Source organism: Carassius gibelio, chromosome A11 (assembly GCF_023724105.1).
Source record: "Carassius gibelio isolate Cgi1373 ecotype wild population from Czech Republic chromosome A11, carGib1.2-hapl.c, whole genome shotgun sequence".
NCBI lineage: Eukaryota > Metazoa > Chordata > Actinopteri > Cypriniformes > Cyprinidae > Carassius > Carassius gibelio.
The window spans coordinates 3,347,209-3,367,495 of NC_068381.1; the positions used below are offsets into that span (position 1 = coordinate 3,347,209).

The 20,287-nt window shown below is 35.5% G+C and overlaps 2 protein-coding genes and 1 long non-coding RNA gene across 4 annotated transcripts; 2 read left to right on the plus strand and 1 right to left on the minus strand.

Moving 5' to 3' along the window:
- The first annotated feature begins 86 nt into the window (after positions 1–86).
- On the plus strand, positions 87–3,654 carry LOC128022041 (mRNA turnover protein 4 homolog). The gene is made up of 8 exons (XM_052609246.1): positions 87–184; positions 501–559; positions 869–972; positions 1,071–1,152; positions 1,231–1,298; positions 1,477–1,628; positions 3,054–3,130; positions 3,408–3,654. Exons 1-8 carry the CDS (start codon positions 157–159, stop codon positions 3,564–3,566), a joined length of 729 nt encoding a protein of 242 aa, XP_052465206.1. The 5' UTR covers positions 87–156; the 3' UTR covers positions 3,567–3,654.
- A 133-nt stretch (positions 3,655–3,787) lies between these two features.
- On the minus strand, positions 3,788–13,114 carry LOC128022040 (aflatoxin B1 aldehyde reductase member 4). 2 transcript variants are annotated; one of them, XM_052609245.1, is made up of 7 exons: positions 12,651–13,114; positions 6,384–6,571; positions 6,160–6,264; positions 5,934–6,030; positions 4,946–5,045; positions 4,671–4,800; positions 3,788–4,203 (listed from the first exon to the last, which is right to left on the minus strand). In XM_052609245.1, the coding sequence occupies exons 1-7, from the start codon at positions 12,928–12,930 to the stop codon at positions 4,042–4,044; spliced, it is 1,062 nt and encodes a 353-aa protein (XP_052465205.1). In that variant the 5' UTR covers positions 12,931–13,114; the 3' UTR covers positions 3,788–4,041. The 2 variants fall into 2 exon arrangements, with proteins under 2 accessions (XP_052465205.1, XP_052465204.1); XM_052609244.1 differs by lacking the exon at positions 12,651–13,114 and adding an exon at positions 7,478–7,856.
- LOC128022042 (uncharacterized) lies at positions 7,580–19,911 on the plus strand. The gene is made up of 3 exons (XR_008185842.1): positions 7,580–7,718; positions 19,200–19,403; positions 19,621–19,911. It is a non-coding gene; the product is annotated as an uncharacterized LOC128022042 (long non-coding RNA).
- The last annotated feature ends 376 nt before the right edge of the window (positions 19,912–20,287 follow it).

Below are 20,287 nucleotides of genomic sequence, written 5' to 3' on the forward strand. Positions count from 1 at the left end.
GGTCTTCAGAGAATGACGCACTGAGCTCGGTCTGTGATCTAATTAATATTCATGAGCACCAGCGAGCACCGCTAGGCGGCGGTGTGCTTCCTCACAGTTTGTGAAGCACTTTATCATCAGACGAAGAAGAAAACACAGAGCCCACACGTGAGAGCCATGCCGAAATCCAAGAGGGACAAGAAAGGTCTTCATTTAATGTTTACATTTGTTTTTAGCACTAATTATTACTCATTTTTAGACGACGTGCATTGAAATGTCTCAAGATTAGTTCGTGTTGCTTGGTTTAGTTAAAAAGACGAACCTGTCGGATTTTTTTAAACGTGTTTACACTTCAGTACTGAAATAAAATCATGTTTGTTACTTGTTGCTGAGACTTTAGTGTATGTGGTTAAGCTGTAATTAATCTTAGTCCCATTTATTAATGTCATTGAAGCAGCTTTGTGTGTTAGAATTTGGTGTGTGTGTGTTTTTTGTGCTATCATTAATAATACTTTTTACAGTTTCTTTAACCAAAACAACCAAGAAGGGGTTGGAAGCCAAGCAAAACCTGATTGAAGAGGTTAGAATGACTTTTAATTGCTATTTTGGGTGACACTAAAAGCATATACCATGGTAATAACATGGTATTCTTGAAATAACAAGGTATTCTATGAAACAAGAAAATCAGCAAATCTGTTTTGTATTCATTTTTTTATTTTGTGACATAGTGATATACTGTATTCCCTCTTGATAGGATATATTTGTTTTGTATTTTTCACTTTATCATCCTAATCGGTTGCTTATTTCCAGACCTAAATTAGATATGCAATACTATCAACATTAGTTTTATGATCAATTAAAATATCTCTTTCCATTCCTCTCCTCTCAGCTGCGGAAATGCGCGGACATCTACAGATATGTGTTTGTGTTCTCAGTAGAAAACATGAGAAACAACAAACTAAAAGACATCAGGATGGCCTGGAAACACAGCCGGTACACACACACTCGATAATGCTTCTGATTTACTGTTTTTATGCGTTATTTCTAGGATTTCTAAGAGATTAAGGTTGTATTTGGGTTTTGTGTTTCAGGTTCTTTTTCGGTAAGAACAAAGTCATGATGATCGCACTAGGAAAAGGACCAACAGACGAGTACAAAGATAATCTGCATAAAGTATGTAAGCGAAAGCCATACATTTTTAAAATTGCTAATTTTATCAACCTCTCTGACTTACACTGGTGTGTTTTGCAGGTGAGCAAATTTCTCAGAGGCGAAGTTGGTGTTTTGTTCACAAACAAAACAAAAGATGAGGTTCAAGAGTAAGTTGGTTTCAACAACATTCAGACCAACTCATATGCTGTAATGATCTCAAACCTATTCGCGATTCATTTCATGACTCTGTACGCTTGATTGAGTAACATAAGTTCATCCTTAATCCTTTAATTCTAATTAAACCTAATTAATAATTTTTTCCTAACATATTGGTTATTTCCACAGATATTTCAGTAACTTTAAAGAGGTGGATTACGCTCGAGCGGGAAGCGTAGCAACTATGTCTGTGACGCTGGATGAAGGTCCGCTGGAGCAGTTTCCACACTCGATGGAGCCTCAGCTCAGACAGCTGGGCCTCCCTACAGCGCTCAAGAAAGGTAAAGCATTAGTCAACATAAAGACTGTTACACAAACCTGTGCACACAACTATGAAAAATTGCTGAAAACGTACTCCCCCTCAGGCCATCCAAGATGTAGATGAGTTTGCGTCTTCATCAGATTTGGAGAAATGTAGCATTGCATCACTTGCTCAGCAAAGGATGCTCTGCAGTGAATGGGTGCCGTCAGAATGAGAGCATTGTATCACTTGGTCAGCAATGGATGCTCTGTAGTGAATGGGTGCCGTTAGAGTGAGAGCATTGCATCACTTGCTCAGCAATGGATGCTCTGCAGTGAATGGGTGCCGGCGGAATGAGAGCATTGTATCACTTGCTCAGCAATGGATGCTCTGCAGTGAATGGGTGCCGGCGGAATGAGAGCATTGCATCACTTGCTCAGCAATGGATGCTCTGCAGTGAATGGGTGCCGTCAGAATGAGAGCATTGTATCACTTGGTCAGCAATGGATGCTCTGCAGTGAATGGGTGCCGGCGGAATGAGAGCATTGCATCACTTGGTCAGCAATGGATGCTCTGCAGTGAATGGGTGCCGGCAGAATGAGAGCATTGCATCACTTGCTCAGCAATGGATGCTCTGCAGTGAATGGGTGCCGGCTGAGTGAGAGCATTGCATCACTTGCTCAGCAATGGATGCTCTGCAGTGAATGGGTGCCGGCTGAGTGAGAGCATTGCATCACTTGCTCAGCAATGGATGCTCTGCAGTGAATGGGTGCCGGCAAAATGAGAGCATTGCATCACTTGCTCAGCAGTGGATGCTCTGCAGTGAATGGGTGCCGTAAGAATGAGTCCAAACAGCTGATGAAAACATCACAATAATCCACAATTAATCCAGTCCCTCATTTAATGTCTTGTGAAATGAAAAACTGCGTGTTTGTGAGAAACAAATCCATCATCAAGATGTTTTTAACTTCAAACTGTTGCTTCCTGCTAAATTATGAGTTCTCAATTCATAATATTGCATTCTCCGTTGAAAAAGTGGTCTCATCTGAATCAGGAGAGAAGTCTGTACAGTTTACACAGTCCAGAACAGCTCTAAACTCTTTTTTTTCTCTGGAGGAACCGTTATTATGGTTTATGGTTTTGCATTTTATCTAGAAGAGAGTGTTTGAAGTAAAAAACTGACTCATTAACTGATGGACTGGAGTGATGTGGATTATTGTGATCTTTTTATCAGCTGGTTGGACTCTTATTCTGACAGCACCCATTCACTTCAGTAATGCTACATCTCTCTAAACGAGTAAAGAAGTACATTTTTAACTAAATACAATTTACTGGCTAAAATATTCCTTTAATATAACCATAGCTGCATCTGAAATTATATTTTCAAAAGAAAATAAGTGTACTGTTAAATGTATTGGACAGAAAGTATTTTGCACTAACTAACCTATTATCAATTCATCTGCAGGTGTGGTGACATTGATAAAAGATTTTGAAGTGTGTAAAGAGGGAGACACACTCACACCTGAACATGCTCGAATTCTGGTGAGTGTGTGCCATTAATACACTGCAAAAAATTATTTTCTTAATGAGTCGTAATAACTTAAGCAGTATTGCTTCTTTAAAAAAATAGACAAAAAAATGTAAGAACTCATTTTTAAGTGTATTACCTCTAAAACAGTGCATTAGCAGACAACACGTGTTAATTTGGATTAAATGCATTTAAAAAATCCTTTCAGATCATTGAACTAGTTTTGATTTTAAGGGATTCATTCAGTCTTGCATTATTCTAAAATGACGAAGTTCTGGCCTTTCAATTCAGAAACTCTTTGCAATCGAAATGGCGGAATTCAAAATATCAGTCAAGTGCATGTGGAATTCTGAATCTGGGGACTTTGAAAAGCTGACGGACGGTGACAGCGATGAGACCAAGAAAGAGGAAACCGATGAAGACTCAGAGGATGGAGAAGGGAGTGAATAAAACCTGAACACAGGCTAAGGACTTTCTTTTTTTTTTTTTTTTTTGTGAACATTAATTTTGTTCATCCAACATAAACCCATGAAACGTTTTATTGAGTGTTTTTCGTTACTGTCACAGTCATCTGTTTAATGTCTAATTTCAACTAGTTTTCAACAAAAATACACGTTTTTTTAAGTGTTAAATATAAGTAATTTTAGCAATTTATTTAGAAAAAAGACCGCAAAACACAGTGATTCCTCAAGATGCCACTATTGCATTATTTTTATTGCATTCTCTTTTAAACAAGTTGAAAAATCAAGTGTCGGCGAGCTCAGAAAGAGGTTTTAATTTTGTCATTGTGTTTATTAGGAAGCTGAAGGCTGCTCCATGTCAATTCATCACTGTTCACATAGAAAGATAAAGTGATATCTATGTTAGTTATTAAAAATCGGGCTTCATATTATTGTTAGTATTTTCTCTGATTGTAATGGGGCGTCTAGCGAAAATAGTTTGGACATTCATGGGCCACTAAATCCCAGGCGTGTTTGAAAGCGTCCACGACTTCCTGTTTGAGCGGACCTTCTGCTCCTGCCGTCAGGTTCTCACGCAGTTGCTCTGTGCTGGACATCCCGATGATGACCCCGTCACCCAGATCACCCTGCAACCACAGACATCAGCACATCACATATCTCATTATTTCTATCGTGACTTCAAAAGGGAGAGTTCACCCAGAAATGGAAATTCTGTCATCATAAACTCACCCTCAAGTTGTTCCAAACCTGTTTTAAGTTTTCTTCTGCTGAACACAGTAGAAGCTATTTTAGTTAATAGTAGGCTTTGACTATGGAAGTGAATGGCTACCGTCAAGTGTTTGGTTACCAACATCCTTCAATGGAACTCAAACAGGTTTGGAACAACTTGGGTAAAAAAAAATGTATTGTCATGCCAACTTTTGTAGTTTTCTTTCAGTTTATCTTGATGCACTAATATGTGTTTATATATATATATGTCAAAATTACTATAATTAAAACTAAAGTAAAAATGGAAAAAATAAAAAGTCTAATTCAAAATATTAACACACACTATAAGAGTATATGAATGAGATTAAAACAACACAGCCTCCACCTTCAGATGAGAGTGATGATACATCCAGCGAACAGCTGCTGACGTCAGGGTGGGTTTCTCTGAGCCGTACGCTGCTTCCAGAGCCTTCTGGATGCCATCTATGGCTTTAAAATGACTCTCCTTCCAGTATCTGAAATACATGTCATGCCCCGGAAACATGATCACATTTAAAAAGAGCAAAGCTTTTTTGTTAAAACAAACTAGATCTAGAGACTGCGGTCACACAGGACTGAGTAAAATAAATCACTAATGCAAATATCACGCGTTGAATGCACCTGTCTCTGTAAGCACCAGCTAAACTGTTCCCGAAGAATCGGCCCGCAGGCTGAGCGCCGTCTTTATCTTCATAGTGATATTTCCCAGTGAGAAGCCCACCTGTGAGAGGAGTGGGATTCAAGAGTTTGAGAAAATATATGCCATGCAGTGTGAAGAAAATAATTTGTGAGCGATCAGTGTATATTTATTGTGCATCATATACAATTAAGTTTTACAGTTATTCAAAAAGCGTGCAAAAACATAAAATGCTAGCTAAGAAATTAGCCCAAGAATGACTAAAGAGACAATTGCAGAATGAATGATTTCAGATGATCATTTGTGACCCTGGAGCACAAAGTCTTAAATCGCTGGGGAAATATTAATAGCAATAGCCAAACAAACGTATGGGTCAAAATTATAAATCTGTCTTTTATCCACAAATCATCAGGATATTAAGTAAATATCATGTTCCATGAAGGTATTCAGTAAATGTCCTACCATAAATATATCATAAGTTAAATTCTGATTATTAATATACATTACTAAGTCTACATTTGAACAACTTCAAAGGGGATTTTCTCAATATTTGGATTTTTTTTGCACCCTCAGATTCCAGATTTTCAAATAGTTGTATCTCGGCCAAATATTGTCCTCCTAACAAACCATAAATCAATGGAAAGATTATTTATTCAGCTTTTTCAGATGACGTATAAATCTCAATTTCGTGAAATTGTCACTTATTACTTAAATTAATTATATTGATATTATATTTAGTGTATAATTGTTCTTTTTTGTTTATTTATTTTTAATTCAGAGTAAATATTAAATCATGTTGGTTAACAAACAAGAATAAACACTATTGTTATTAAAGATAACAAGAAACAATGCATAATATATAAAGCAGTTTAAGCAATGTTCTTCTGGTTGACTTCAGGTCTATTATTCAATAGGAACCAATTTATTATATTTTGCAATACATTACATTTAAACAAATATTAAACACATTACCTGCCAGGGGATTGTATGCATAGAAACGTATGCCAAAGTATCTCAAACACGGCAGCAGTTCGGTCTCCACTTGACGTGTGGTTGCATTATACATGCCCTTCAGAAAAAAACATCAACGCTGTTCAAATTAACTTCCATTCATTCTCAAACAACATTAAATTGACTAATTTTAAAATAGTTTTATACCAGTGATTTTATATGGAATGACAACCATTCATCTGCTTACTTGATAAACAGTAGGGAGCACCCAGTTGTTGTGTTTGCAGATGCAGTAGATTTCTGCCACTTGCCATGATGCATAGTTTGATAAACCCAGCTCTTTGAATTTGCCCTAAACACCAACAAAGTTGCATGATTCTGACGGTCTGTTTAGATACTAACCTGAGTGTCAGGCATCTATCAAAGTGCATGTCTGACGGAGGAAGTCTAGAGCTCTGTAGTGTGATTCACCTCTTCACGCAGCTCATTGCAGGCCTGTAGTGTGTCCTGAATGGGGTTCTGGTGGTCTGGTGCGTGCAGGTAAAACAGGTCCACACATTGTGTGCGCAGCCTCTTCAGGGACGTTTCCAGCTGATTCCGGACACTCTCTGGTTTGAGAGTTTTCCCCTCCCAGGGGTTTGCTTTAGTCGCAATTCGAACTGACAAACACAAATGAAAAGAAAGCACTCAGCATGATTAAAAATATACTGCCCCTTTAGATTTAGTGTTATTTTAATATCATTTGAGAGACTATTACAATTCTTTATTATTATTTTGATTATAATTTTTATTTTATTTTAAGATTTTAATTTAAGTAATTTTTAAGTTTTAGTATTTGTATTGTTATTTTTAATGTCTATTAAGTTTTCTATTAATTTTAATTTCAGTTTTAGTTGTTTAAGCATTTCAAGTTAAATGAAAATTTTATTTACATTAAGATGTTTATTCATTCATTTAGCAGACGTTATTTATTTATTTTTTTCAGTTAATTTAATATTTTTTATGGCTTTAGTTTTAATGATAATAACCCTGATTATGCAAGAAACAAGTAACAATCACATACATGAGTAAAAATATATTTTCATTTATTATTATTATTATTATTGTGTACCTCATTTTGCATTCATTTTTATTTTTAATTTCCTCCAGCATCTTTATTCTTATTTGTCACTGCTTGACATGCTATTTAATATGATTTGTCTCTGAATTAAAATAATAATACATAAAAAATAAAATAATAATAATAGTTTAGTAAATTAATTTATTTAACAGGGACCATGCACAACTGTTGTGCTAGAGTTAGCTATATAGCTAATTTATCCGCAGTTCCATTTTTCATTATAAATATAAAAATGTTTAACAATAAATTAAAATAATAAACAATATTAAATTATGATAAAAACAATTAAATTATTAAAATACTATTTACAAATAAAAATAAAATACTAAACAATAATTAATGATTAAAATAAAGTCTTATTAAAATAATAAATACCTTAAAAAAGAAAACAATTGGTCATCCAAGTACACGATCCATAAATGTAAATTTTTGGGAAAAGTTCTACCTGTTTTCGGAAGCTGCATGTTCCCTATGATGGTCTCCGCCTGTCCATCATTGTACATGAACGCGGTGTCAAGCTCACCGTGCCCGCGCTCTAAGAACATCTGCACCAGCTGCGCGCTCAGGTGCGCGTCCGCGCGGCCACCGAACGCATTGCAGCCCAGAACAGTGACGGGGAGTTTGAACTGAGACATGCTGCGGAGCTGAACAAAGCGAGATGTTTTGAGTCTGGGGAGAAAAATGCGGTGAGCTGCACTAAAGGCGATTGCGACAACGCACTGCATATTAGATTAGTTCTTGAACTAATCGTTCCTTTGAGCCTGTTCTCAGCAAGTACGTAGTAAGTTAACAAAACGAACTGAATCGAACTTTAGTTCCGGGTTGATGACGCAGGACGCACAGCCGAAGTAGTCCAACTAAAAAAGAACCGATTGAGCCGGATAAACCAACAGTCGAAGTTTGCCGAGGATTACCGAAGATTCTGATGAGCGAGTTGACAATATAATACCCTGCAATCCTGAGGCGCATACTAGAAATATGCTTATTCGTTTATTCATTTATTTAAACAAGCAAAAATACTTCTGTCGAGTGATGTAAATAAATTTAACAGTAGTTTATTGTGAATGCATTTTATATTTAAAGTTGCTTAAGCGAAATCAAGGACTGGTTTATTAATTCTTTATACTGTAGATATGTAGAACATATCCGCGTATGTGCATCAATGTCTGTAACTTTTGCTTAAGATGTGAAACTTTTAGGAATTATAAATTGTCAGTCAGTCGTATCCATCTAGAAAAGTACTGATGGGGTGGCGAGAAGGGAGCAGGAATTTTTGAGGGGTGGCAACATATGGCAGACGTATACAGTATATACTGAATTTAGTCACAGTTATCACAGTTTGATGATAAATAGTATATGTGCACAATACAAAAGGACACAGGCTGCCATTTACTTAATCTCATGCAGTCAGTGGCTTGCATTTAAAACAGTTTATATAAGGAATAAGTGACCATACCCCATAAGCACCACCACAATCACTAATGCATACAGTATGCATCATCATGTAATTAAGAGCATTATAAAAGATTCAGTGTTATCAATATGTCAATTTATTATAAGAAACACAAGATTTTAATAGCCAATGACATTTCCAGCTGGGGATACTCAACTGATTTTCTACTGTTTAGTGTTAATCATCATCTAACTCAACCAGTCAAGATCTACATTTAGCCTTAGAGGTTATATGAATATAGTCCCTGAAGCATAGGTTTTATTAGCTGACAATAATAATAAACAAATAAGCATTATAGGCACAAATACAAATGTACTTTTAGAAATTGTTTTTGAAAAATATGGTGTTATTGTTTTGGCAAGCTTAAATTAAAACTTCTATGAAAACTTGTGTGATATTCCTTTAAAATAATGTTTTAGTATATATTTTAAGTATATTTTACTAAGCAATTTCTTACATAATTTCTTTGAGTTAGACCAAACTTTTATTTTGGTGAGTTGTAACCAGAGTTTCTGTGTTTTTTAATAAACTATTATTATTAGCTATTAGGCCTATTGCAATAGTACTATATATCTGTTGGAATTTCTTCAAAGTTTTACCGGAATTTTATTCTGACAGGTTGTCGTAAAGACATTGCCGTTTCTGTCAGTCTGTGTATACGATATGAATGAATGACGATAGTTTTATCAAATGAAATGGTGAAATCCTCTCATAGCGCGGTGACGTGCACATGTGTAGCATACATCATGCATCAATATAGTGAAGAGCTGAAAACACCACGCGTGCTTCAGTGTGTGTGTGTGTGTGTGTGTGTGTGTAGTAGAGTACACATTCCCAGAGATGTTTATAACAACAACTTCAGGGCTGCTGCTGGCCAAATGGGTGCCCTAAGCAGGATTGTATTGTTGTTTCCCCCTTCCTCAAATATGATGATGAAAAAAAACAACTTTAATCAAATTAAAAACTAAATTAATAAATTGTATTATTTACAAATCACAATTGTAGCTCTCGACATTTACCTGTGGCTATAACTTTATTATGACTCTATTTTATAGTCTCAAGCATTCAGAAATCATGCAAAAGGAAACTAAGCAGTTTTACTATGATAAGACCATGGTTTATTTTTGTAAGGGTTGTGATATGCACGTTTTTTGTTGAATAAATTATAAAGTCTGTGTCATCTATAGCAAAAAGGTGTCCAAAAATGAAAGATTTAGTGAATATCTGAATTAAATGTTTGGTCAGTAGCCTAAACAAGGATTTGATCGTCCTGTAAGAGTAACGGAAGCAATCACATGGCATTTGGCTCCCTTTGCAGGCATTTGTAGTAACATGTGCATAAATTGTTTATGTTGTATTTGCTTACATTATGTATTGTAACAGTGTTATTATTAACCAATCATTATTGCCTCTTTTTTATATATAATGCATTTTAAGTCATTTTAAAGGCTATTGATGGCTTAGGTCTGTTTTTATAGCAACAACAACAACAAAAAATATTACAGTATATTAATACTTTGTAAATTATGATTTGAAGTAACAAAACCATGGTTAATTTGCAGTTACTATGGCTACAAGAACAATGATTTGTGGTGTTATTGTTAAAACCATGGGTAATTTTCGTAAGGGAACCTGAAAAAAAAAAAAACTTTCACAGGAATGTGCCTGAAAGTGATAAACGGGCCTCATTTTTACCTAAATGATTTATATAAAAAATGTATAAGGTGTGCATTGTAGCTGACACCTAGATGGAAACATTATAATTGTTTTATGACTGCAAGTCATTCTCCTCAATTGCTACTGACGTTAGAAAAGTGTATACCAATATCGCATGGAACTTTAGAGATGGTCCCTAAATTTGATACTCGTCCAACGTCAAGCCAACTTTATGTCTGTTTTTTATTTTTATTTTTTACTTTTAGTTTTCTTTTCTCTTTGCTGGATTGGATTCATCCATCAATTATGAACATTCAGCTGCAAACATGTGGTGCGAGCGGTTGGGAAGGATGGGATTTTTTTTTTTTTTGGCAACTGGGATGGTGCCCCCTCTGGGAGTTGGTGACCTAGGCAGATTGAGTCAGTTCGGGAGTTCGTAGCGGGTTCGCGAATCATTTGAGTCAGTTCGGGAGTTCAAAGCGGGTTCGCGAATCATTTGAGTCAGTTTGGGGATGGCGAATCATTTGAATCAGTTCGGGAGTTCGTAGCGGGATCGCAAATCATTTGAGTCAGTTATGGGGATCGCGAATCATTTGAATCAGTTTGGGAGTTCGGAGTGGGTTCGCGAATCATTTGAGTCAGTTTGGGGATCGCAAATAATTTGAGTCAGTTCGGGAGTTCGGAGCGGGTTCGCGAATCATTTGAGTCAGTTTGGGGATCGCAAATCATTTGAATCAGTTTGGGAGTTAGGAGCGGGATCGCGAATCATTTGAACCAGTTCGGGAGTTAGTAGCGGGTTCGCGAATCATTTGAGTCAGTTTGGGGATCGCAAATCATTTGAATCGGTTCGGGAGTTCGGAGCGGGTTCCGCGAATTATTTGAGTCAATTCGGGAGTTCAAAGCGGGTTCGCGAATCATTTGAGTCAGTTCGGGAGTTCGGAGCTGGATTACGAATCACGAAAGATTCGTGCTCGTAAATTTTCTAATTGGCCATAACCTTTAATTCGTTGCTGCCAACTGGGGTGGCAGCAGGGGTGGCAAGGCTTTCTTTTAGGGTGGCATTTGCCTCATCAGAATACAGGTGTGGGTTTTCCAAATATCACTTCCCATGCTTTTAAACACGTGCAATTCCCTTTGTAACCTGAAGATGTCAGCAGAATACAAATAACTTACAAATCGGTAAGGGACCAAAAACGTGATTTTCTGTTTATTTGACTTAGGTCTTCGCTGCTTCTAATCACCTTTTGGCCTTTATTAGGTCATTTTAATGGTGTAGTGTAGTGATTCTTAAAAAGGGGGCCTCTGCAAACTTCCAGACAGGGCCAAATAAGTCTACAATATTTGAAATTTGTTTATGTCGACATAATTTTAATTAAAATTATTTAAAATAAATATCAAATGCAGTCTCTCAAAATGAGATCATGTTGTCAGACTGATACATAAGGTACTCAAATGCAGAGGTTTCAAATTACTTCATTACATCATTGCAATTAATTATCATAAGCCAATAATTACGATTTAAGATTCCAGCCAAATCTTGCATTTAATTTATTCAGAATCCTCCATCTCATAAGAGTGCATCTGAATAGTGCACTTTTCAATATTCAATTTATGTTTCAGAATTGGAGTAAGTTTTAAGATTTAGTATTTGTACTGTTATTTTTAATGTCTATAAAATCTAGACTATAAATTTAGATTTTTATTCATTTATTTAGCAGACGTTATTTTTTTATTTTTATTTATTCAATTATAATTTTTTATGGCTTTAGTTTTAATAGTAATAACCCAGATGAGATTACGCAAAAAACATGTAACAATCACAGGCATGAGTAAAAATATAATTTAATTTATTATTATTATTATTATTATGTACCTCATTTGCATTGTTGTTGGTTTTATTTTTAATTACCTCCAGTATGTTTATTCTTATTTGTCACTGCTTGACATCCTATTTAATATGATTTGTCTCTGAATTTAAATAATAATACATTAAAAATAAAATATAATAATAATAATATTAGTTTAGTTTAGTATATTAATTAATTTAACAGGGACCATGTACAAGTGTTGGCAGAGTTAGCTATATAGCTAATTTGCATCTGCTGTTCCATTTTTTATTATAATAATAAAAATGTATAACAATACATTTAAATAATAAACAATATTAAATGAAATTATGATAACATACATTAGTAATTAAATAAAAAATTGATTAAAATACTATTTACAAATAAAATACTTAGCAATAATGAATGATTAAAATAAAGACTTATTAAATAATAATGAATACCTTAAAAAACAAAAACAATTGGTCATCCAAGTACACGTTCTATAAATGTATATTTTACGCAAAGGCCTATTACATATTGCAGAAATAGTACGACCAGTATGCTAATGTATACACAGAATATTAACTGAACTTACAAATAAACATGTGACGTGCAATATCATGCGATTTACCCACACGTTTCTTTAATAGTCACTATTTACAGTTTGGGAAAAGTTCTACCTGTTTTCGGAAGCTGCATGTTCCCTATGATGGTCTCCGCCTGTCCATCATTGTACATGAGCGCGGTGTCAAGCTCACCGTGCCCGCGCTCTAAGAACATCTGCACCAGCTGCGCGCTCAGGTGCGCGTCCGCGCGGCCACCGAACGCCATGGAGCCCATCACAGTGACGGGGAGTTTGAACTGAGACATGCTGCGGAGTTGAACAAAGCGAGATATTTTGAGTCTGGGGAGAAATAGGCGGTAAACTCCACTCAAGCTGATTCCGACAACGCACTGCATAGTAGATTTGTTCTTTAACGAATCGTTCCTTTGAGCCTGTTCTCAGCAAGTAACTTGTCTAGCCGGTGTTCTGTCGATTTGTCCTACCCTGTCAGATTTAGCAACCTCCAATTAAAACAGTGGGTAGTACAATTCGACAACGAACAATGCTACCTGTAAAGTTATGGTTTATTAATGTGTACACCTACCACAACCTTAAATCTAAGGGTATATACAGTAATGCAAATACATTAATTATGTGTTATATTCGCGGTTGTAGCTAGAAGGGATACAGCGACAGGAAACCAACGATAGGCTGTATATTTTTTTTTACCTATAAGATTGTATGTGTGTATACCTATCCTAACCCTAAACCTACCCTTATGTTGTTCAGCATGAGAAAAAGAGCGCAATATTGATGTGCGCATGCGCAGTAACCCTGGTAGGACGGGTATGATGAAATGTCAGGACACCTGTTCACAAATCGAACTGAATCGAACTTTGATGGGTTGATGACGCAAGAGGCACAGCATGTCGTACTCAAAAAGAACCCTTTGAGCCTGTTCAACCAACTGTCGAAGTTGGCAGAGGATTACTGAGGACTCAACAAGAACCGAATGAGCCGTGGCGAAGTTTGCCGAGGATTACCGAAGATTGCGAGTTGACGATACCCTGCAAGCCTGAGGCGCGTACTGTAAATATGCTTATTCATTTACATTTTATCAAAAACGGCAAAAACCTTTCTGACGATGTAAATAAATTTAACAATAGGTAATTGTGAATGTATATTTAAAAAATTAAAATATTAAAAGTGATCAGTTATTTATACTGTAGACATGTAGAACATATCATGTGCATCAATGTCTTTAATGTGTACTTTAGATGTGAAACTTTAAGGAATCTTAAGTTGTACGCTAGTCAATATAAAATCAGTCGTATCTGACATGAAGGATCCGCGAATGAACTCTGACCACAAACACCATTAACTTAGGCTAAGTGAATTATATGGTAATAATAAACAATATGCTTTAAAATAAATAACTTTAAATTCTACAATAGCCTATGTGTTGACATAAATTACTTTTTCAATTTTAATTGATACAAGATTGCACTGAGTTGTTAAAAGAAATGCATAGAGACGTTATTGCTTGATGACGTGAGGAACCGATTAATCGGCTTTCGAGTCGGTTCAATGAGGCGATCTGTCCGACAAGAACCGGTTTGCGGAAATGAATCGCTTGCATCAGCAGAGAGTACAACCAGGGACAAAGACTGAGGGGCTGTTGCAAAAGTGTCGAAATTGTGCTTAAAGTAGATTTCCGCGCAGAGGCATTGGTCAGCAAAAGGAGGTGGATATTTGAAAGTTCATGGTTCATCATTTGCCTCATCAAAATACAGGTGTGGGTTTTCCAAATATCACTTCCCATGCTTTTAAACACGTGCAATTCTCTTTGTAACCTGAAGATGTCAGCAGAATATAAATAACTTACAAATCGGTAGGGGACCAAAAACGTGATTTTCTTGTCAGAATTGGAAAACGGATTATTTTGCTTAGGTTTTCACTGCTTCTTATCACCTTTTGGCCTTTATTAGTTCATTTTAATGGTGTAGTGCAGTAATTCTTAAACAGGGGGCCTCTACAACCTTCCAGACAGGGTCAAATAAGTCTTACAATATTTACATTTGTTTATGTCGACATAATTCTAATTAAAATTCTATAAAATAAATAAATATCAAATGCAGTCTCTCAAAATGAGATCATGTTGTCAAACTGATACATAAGGAACTCAAATGCAGAGGTTTCAAATTACTTCATTACATCATTGCAAGTAATTATCATAAGCCAATAATTACGATTTAGGATTCCAGCTGATATTAAATCTTGCATTTAATTTATTCAGAATCCTCCATCTCACAAGAGTACATTTTAATAAAGCACTTTTCAATAAATTTACAATTGATGTTTCTTTTGCTACATTTATGACCTTTGAAGTCTTACATGACAAATGTTATTGATTTACAGTATTATAGCAATTTAAGACAGTATTGGTATACATTATCCAAACCTGCTCTGTCTTCCTTAGGAAAGGCATTACAAATGATCTGCGAAGACCAAAGAATGTTAATCTCTTGATCCACAATGTATTTCTCCTAAAAAAACATTTTTGAAAAGATTTCCGCACGGTATTCCTGGAGTGACACGTCAGCATGTGCTCTGAATACCAGCCGTTGTTTTTAAAGGTGTGTTTTAGTGTGGAACCACACTGTGATCATGGCAGAGGTGTTGAACCCTGGATGGCAATGACCTCTAGAGTCGGATCAGGGGAATGTTTTCCAGGTTCTGTTGCCCTATAATCCTTGATCGTAGCGCTGAATTAGTATTATACTATTTATGATTTTATGTTATTACACTATTCAATTCAATTCAAGTTTATTTGTATAGTGCTTTTTACAAAACAAATCGTTACAAAGCTACTTTACAGAAAATTATGTTTCTACAATATTTATTAGTAGCTAGTAGTTTTTGCACATTTGACAGGATTTTAGAAAAAATAAAAATAATAATACAAGACGTAGTCAGCTAGACGATGAACTATCAATATTATTAATTATTATATGATTCAGTCACACATTTAGCAATATTTGTTAGTTCTGTTTGTTGATTCAGGGTTAGCATCATCTGAGGTCCTCTGAGGGTCAGCATCATCTCTTCTCAGGTGTTCTGGATCCAGACTGGAGCTTGTGTAAATCCTAGTCCCTTGGCAAACATAGAAACAAAATAGAGACATCATTAGCATAGCTGCTGATCCAACAAAGTAAAATTAGTTTAACCCAAGCTAATGAATAAAAATGCACCTTTGATCAGATGCAACTACACTCACAAATAAAAGATACATTATTCGTATGCTTGGCGAAAGAGATGTGTTTTTAATCTAGATTTAAACAGAGAGAGTGTGTCTGAACCCCGAACATTATCAGGAAGGCTATTCCAGAGTTTGGGAGCCAAACGTGAAAAAGCTCTACCTCCTTTAGTGGACTTTGCTATCCTAGGAACTACCAAAAGTCCAGCGTTTTGTGACCTTAGGGTGCGTGATGGATTGTAACGTGGAATAAGGCTAGTTAGGTGCGCAGGAGCTAAACCATTTAGGACCTTATAAGTAAGTAATGATAATTTGTAACTGATACAGAACTTAATAGGTACCAGTACAGAGACTGTAAAATTGGGGTAATATGATAATATTTTCTTGACCTGGTAAGGACTCTAGCTGCTGCATTTTGGACGACCTGTAGCTTGTTTATTGAAGAAGCAGGACAACCACCTAGAAGTGCATTACAATAGTCCAGTCTAGAGGTCATGAATGCATGAACTAGCTTTTCTGCATCAGAAACAGATAACATGTTTCGTAGCTTGGGAATGTTTCTAAGATGGAAGAATGCAGTTTTTGTAACATGGGAAATATGATTTTCAAAAGACAAGTTGCTGTCTAATATAATACCCAGATTTCTGACTGTAGAGGAAGTAACAGTACATCCGTCTAGTTGCAGATTGTAATCTACAAGATATTGTGTACTGTTTTTTGGTCCAATAATTAATATCTCTGTCTTATCTGAATTTAATTGGAGAAAATTTTTTGTCATCCATTCTTTTACATTTTTAACACACTCTGTTAGCTTAGATAATTGGGAAGTTTCATCTGGTCTTGTTGAGATACATAGCTGAGTATCATCAGCATAACAGTGGAAGCTAATTCCGTATTTTCTAATAATATTACCAAGGGGCAACATGTATATTGAAAATAGAAGAGGACCTAGGATGGATCCTTGTGGCACTCCATATTTTACTGATGATAAATGAGATGACTCCCCGTTTAAGTAAACAAAATGGTAGCAATCGGACAGGTAGGATCTAAACCATCTTAGAGCCTGCCCTTGAATACCTGTATAGTTTTGTAATCGATCTATGAGTATTTCATGATCTATGGTGTCGAACGCAGCACTAAGATCAAGTAAGACTAGAAATGAGATGCAGCCTTGGTCTGACGCAAGGAGCAGGTCATTTGTAATTTTAACAAGTGCAGTTTCTGTGCTATGGTGGGGCCTGAAACCTGACTGAAATTCTTCATACAGATCATTTTTATGCAGGAAGGTGCTCAATTGAGCAGACACAACTTTTTCTAAAATTTTAGACATAAATGGAAGATTTGAAATAGGCCTATAATTTGCCAGGACACTAGGATCTAGTTTTGGTTTCTTAATAAGAGGCTTGATAACCGCCAGCTTGAATGGTTTTGGGACGTGTCCTAAAGATAACGACGAGTTACTGATATTGAGAAGCGGTTTTTCGGCTACAGGTAACAGCTCTTTCAGTAATGTAGTGGGTACAGGATCTAATAAACATGTTGTTGGTTTAGATACAGTGATAAGTTTATTTAGCTCTTCCTGTTCTATGGTTGTAAAGCACTGCAGTTTATCTTTGGGTGCGATGGATGAAACTGAAGTGTTAGACGCTGTAGAATCTACATTCGCTATTGTATTTCTGATGTTATCTATTTTATCAGTGAAGAAATTCATAAAGTCATTACTATTAAACGTTGGTGGAATATTTGAATCAGGTGGCGTCTGGTAATTTGTTAACTTAGCCACTGTGCTAAATAAAAACCTAGGATTGTTTTGGTTATTTTCAATGAGTTTGTGTATATGCTCTGCCCTAGCAGTTTTTAGAGCCTGTCTATAGCTGGATATACAGTTTTTCCATGCAATCCTAAAAACTTCCAAGTTAGTTTTTCTCCTTTTTGCATTCAAGACTACGAGTTACTTTCTTGAGAGAGTGAGTATTACTGTTATACCATGGTACAGTACGTTTTTCTCTAACCTTTTTCAATTTGATGGGGGCAACAGTGTCTAATGTATTAGAGAAAATAGTGCCCATGTTTTCAGTAATTTCGTCTAATTCATGTGTATTTTTGGGTACAAATAGGGCAGGCAGGTTATTTGCGAATCTTTCTTTGGTGGCTGGAACAATAGTTCTGCCCAGACACTAACGCTGAGACATATAGTTAATATCAGTTATACGCAGCATGCACGATACAAGGAAATGGTCTGTAATATCATCACTTTGAGGTACAACATCTATAGCAGTAAGATCGATTCCATGCGATATAATTAAATCTAGTGTATGATTAAAATGATGAGTGGGCCCGGTGACATGTTGCTTGACTCCAAAAGAGTTTATCAGGTCAGTAAACGCAAGTCCTAATGTATCATTTGCATTATCAACGTGAATATTAAAATCTCCCATGATTAGCGCCTTATCAACTGTAACTAGAAGGTCTGAGAGGAAATCTGCAAATTCTTTTAGGAATTCTGTATACGGCCCTGGTGGTCTACACACAGTAGCCAGAGCAAGAGATACATTAGATTTATTTTGCATGTCTGACAGAGTAACATTTAGCAGAAGTATTTCAAAAGAGTTAAACCTGTATCCTGTTTTCTGGGTAACATTGAGAATATCACTATATATTGTTGCAACACCCCCGCCACGACCAGTCTGACGGGGCTCATGCTTATAACAGTAGTTTGGTGGAGTAGACTCATTTAGACCAAAATAATCATTTGGTTTTAGCCAGGTTTCAGTCAAGCAGAGTATATCAAAACTAGTATATGTGTTATCATTTCATTTACAATAACTGCTTTGGGTGTGAGTGATCTAATATTTATGAGCCCAAACTTTAAAAATTGTTTTTGTTCATTTACTTTACATTTTTCTGGTTTAATTACGATAAGATTTTTTCTAGATCCTACATTATATTTATATTTTGACCTCAGTATTCGGGGAACAGACACAGTCTTAATCGTTTTTACGGCGCAAGTACTTTTAGCATTTAAGCGGGTGGAACAAAAGTCATCATAATAGTTATCTGAGAATTGTCTTACTAGTCACATGGATATATATATATATATATAATGTTCATTTATTAAATGTTAACCACTCTTAAACTTAAACTGTTGTAAATATTGAATGAACTGGAGCACAGGCGTTAGTTTTTTATTTATTTTTTAAATTAGAAACATGGCAGATTAATGCCGAAGTGAAAAAATTATTTTAAAGAAAGAAATACAGTCTATATATATATATATACGTTTTTTATTAAATATCTTTTTTAATTAAATGTTCATTTTTCAAAACTGCAAGAAAATGAAGGGCATAAATCTAAAGTTGCATTCCAGGTTTGGTGGATCGTGTCCCATTCATTTCCCATGTGTTGTGTGGGTGTGTTTTCCTCTCTCAGGTATCGAGATGGAGATTGTAAACAGCTGTGATCATAATAACGGCGGTTGTTCTCATCGCTGTGAACATTCAACCAGTGGACCTGTGTGCAGCTGTAACACCGGAGACCAGCTGGACGACGACCACAACACCTGCATCGGTAAAGGAAACTAAAGTGGCCATTTCCCGTTTTGCTGCACAAGCACAGTATCCGTGTGACGTCAAGGTGTGTGTTTTCATCTGTCAGATGTAAACGAGTGTGTAGACGGCAGCTCGTGTTGTGAGCACGACTGCACAAATTATCCTGGAGGTTACGAGGGTTACTGTACAGCCGGATATCGACTGAATGCTGTTGGATGCAGCTGTGACGGTATGACACTCAAAGAGATGCAGTGCTTTTCAGTGATTTAGGGATCTAGATCCAGAAATGTGTTTGCTTGCAGATATAGACGAGTGTTTGGCTGTAAACGGAGGATGTGATCACAGGTGTCAGAACATCCTGAACATCCGGGTCCTTCCAGTGCTCCTGCAGACGCGGCTATCGTCTCCATGAAGACAGACGCTCATGTATATGTGAGTCTTCAGCCGCTCATGAACCTGTTTTCTTTTCATAATCATTTTTAATACAGAGCAATAAATGAATAATGAGCTCCTTTAAAATTTAATACATTTAATACATACAATACAAATATTACATACAATAAAACCAACTTTTACTGTGTATGAAAGATTCATCAAATAACGGAAATATTTTGTTTTTTCTAGAATGATTTTAAATAATCGTTTAAAAAATAATTTTTAAAATACAAATAAAATTATATTATATTAAGTAATTATTATATTATATTATATTATATTATATTATATTATATTATATTATATTATATTATATTATATTATATTATATTTTATTATATTATATTTTAAGAGCCAATAAAATAAATCATTCTAATCATTTGAAACACAATCATTGTAATTTTAAATTATATTATATTATATTATATTATATTATATTATATTATATTATATTATATTATATTATATTATATTTTAAGAGCCAATAAAATAAATCATTCTAATCATTTGAAACACAATCATTCTAATTTTAAA